Source organism: Palaemon carinicauda, chromosome 21 (assembly GCF_036898095.1).
Source record: "Palaemon carinicauda isolate YSFRI2023 chromosome 21, ASM3689809v2, whole genome shotgun sequence".
NCBI lineage: Eukaryota > Metazoa > Arthropoda > Malacostraca > Decapoda > Palaemonidae > Palaemon > Palaemon carinicauda.
Genome location: NC_090745.1, coordinates 53,511,831 through 53,514,330, shown reverse-complemented (window position 1 = coordinate 53,514,330; position 2,500 = coordinate 53,511,831). Strand labels below are relative to the sequence as shown.

Here is a 2,500-nt window from a genome sequence, read left to right as displayed (position 1 = left end):
GGAATCAAGATGGTGAAAGTGTTATGAACTTTGCTGTAACCATTTGATATGGCAGTAATCAAAACTTTCTTTGAAAAACAGCCAAAGTATCTTACAACGTATAAAAGTGGTGGGCAAGAATCCCAAATTGATTTTGTATTAGGTAGAAGGGCGCATCTAAAAGAGATACGAAACTGTAAAATATTCCCAGGAGAAGCTGTAACTCCCCAGCATAGACTCTTGACAGTAGACTGGGATAGGAAGAGAACAATGAGAGTTAGGCAACAGATGATTCCAAAGATAAGATGGTGGAAGCTAAAAGACCCAGAATATAGGGATAGATTCATAAAGAAGGCTTTAGTCGAGCTTGGCACCTGGGATTATGAGGATGTGGATGAGTGGTGGGAACGGAACAGCAGTATTCTGTTAAGAGTTGGCCGAGAAATTTTCGGGATGTCAACAGGAAAAGGGTCAAGAGACAAAGAATCTTGATGGTGGAATAATTATGTACAAGAGAAAATCAAGATGAAGAGAAATGCAAAGAAAAGGTATGATGAAACAGGCACTGAAGAAGAGAAGGGGAAAGGTAGATGACCAAAGAAAGAAGCAAAAGTGGCGGTGGCACAGTGAAAAAAAAAACAAGCATTGGATAATGTATATGAAGATTTGGACGCAAAGGAGGGTCAAAAGAAGATTTACAAGATTGCTTAAGGAAGAAATAAAGCGACCAAAGATACTACCCACATCAAGCAGATAAAGAATGAGGATGGAGTGGTAATGTGTTGCTCAAGTGATATAAAAGGAAGGCGGAAGCAGTATTTTGAAAGATTGCTAAATGAAGAAAATCCCAGATCTATAATTGCAGATGGAAATCCAAATTTAGGAATGGTAAGGGATATAGATAGAGAAGAAATTATGGTTGCCCTCAGCAAGATGAAAAATGGAAAAGCTTTGGGACCTGATGAGATCCCAGTGGAATGCTTGGGGGAATTTGCAGTTCATATGCTGTGGGAACTGATGAAAAAGATGCACCGGAAAGAAAAGATGCCCAGAATGTGGAAGAATAGCTTTTTAATACTCAAATTCAAAGAAATTGTAATAATTTTAGGGCAATCAAACTCCTCCCACTTTCTATGAAGCTTTGGGAAAGGATTTTAGAGCCTAGGATAAGGGAAGAGACTAAGATTGGAGAAGAGCAGTTTGGATTTATGCCAGGCAGAAGCATAACGGATGCAATGTTTGCGCTAAGGCAGTTACTGGAAAAATATAGAGAAGGCCAAAAGGAATTACATATAGTATTTATTGACTTACAGAGGGCTTATGAAAGAGTTCTACGGAAGGAGATATGGAGATGTTTGAGAGAGAAGGGAACACCAGAGAACTATGTTAGACTGATCAGAGATATGTATGAAGGAGCAGGCACACAAATAAGAACGAGTTTGATTTACCGAGACGTTTGAAGTGAGGCGTAGGTTACATTAGGGGTTGCCATTAAGCCCCTACTTGTTTAATATATTAATGGATGTAATTACTGAAAGAGTGAAGGAACAGTCACCATGGACCATGCTGTTTGCAGATGATATAGCTCTGTCATGAAACCAGAAAAGGATTGGAGGGGAAGCTGGAGAGGTCGAGAGAGGAATTGGAGAGCAGAGGACTTAAAGTCAGTAGAACAAAAACAGAGTATATGTGTTACAACCCGCCGAACCAATTAAGTGATATATATTTGCTGGGTGAAATAGTAAAGAGGACAGAAAAATTTAAGTACCTAGGGTCATATGTGGAGGAAACAGCAGAACTCCAAACGGAAGTGAATAGTAGAATTCAAGCTGGATGGAATACTTGGAAAAGAGAGTTGGGAGTGTTATGTGATCGAAGGATAAAGTTAAAGTTGAAGGGAAAGATACATAAAACTGTAGTAAGACCTGTCATGACATATGGTGCAGAGACCTGGTTCGTGAAAAAGATCTTTGAGAAGGAAACGGATGTTGCAGAGATGAGAATGCTAAGATGGATGGCTGGTAATCACGAGACTGGATAAGTTTAGGAATGACTTGGTAAGGGGAACAACAAAGGTTACAGAGGTGTCAAAGAAAATCCAAGAAAAGAGACTACACTGATTTGGACACGTAATGAGGAGAGACCAGGAATATGTTGGGATGAGGATGTTGGATATGGATGTTCCAGGTAGGTGGAGGAAGGGGAGACCAAAGAGAAGGTGGATGGGGTGTGTAACAACAGATATGGAGGAGAAAGATCTCACAGTGGAGGACATCGGAGACAGAAGAACTTGGAAACGGCTCTCTAGAAATAGCGACCCTGAATAGTGGGAAAAGCTGTAGTCGAAGATATTAGTGATTTTGAACATAAATCTCCCCTTTCAAAAACTTTTGTTAACCATTTTGGGAGACGAACGTTCAAAAGATCGCTGATGCTGCTGTAGAGAATTCTTTTAAATGGTATAAAGTTCATAATTTTCTGTTATTGTCAATGTACTTATATTTCCTGGGCGACAGATTTC

General features: G+C 39.7%; 1 protein-coding gene across 1 annotated transcript; it reads left to right on the top strand.

The window, feature by feature from the left end:
- Window positions 1–48: 48 nt before the first annotated feature.
- On the top strand, window positions 49–471 carry LOC137614904 (uncharacterized). Its single transcript, XM_068344560.1, has one exon. It carries the CDS (start codon window positions 49–51, stop codon window positions 469–471), a length of 423 nt encoding a protein of 140 aa, XP_068200661.1.
- The last annotated feature ends 2,029 nt before the right edge of the window (window positions 472–2,500 follow it).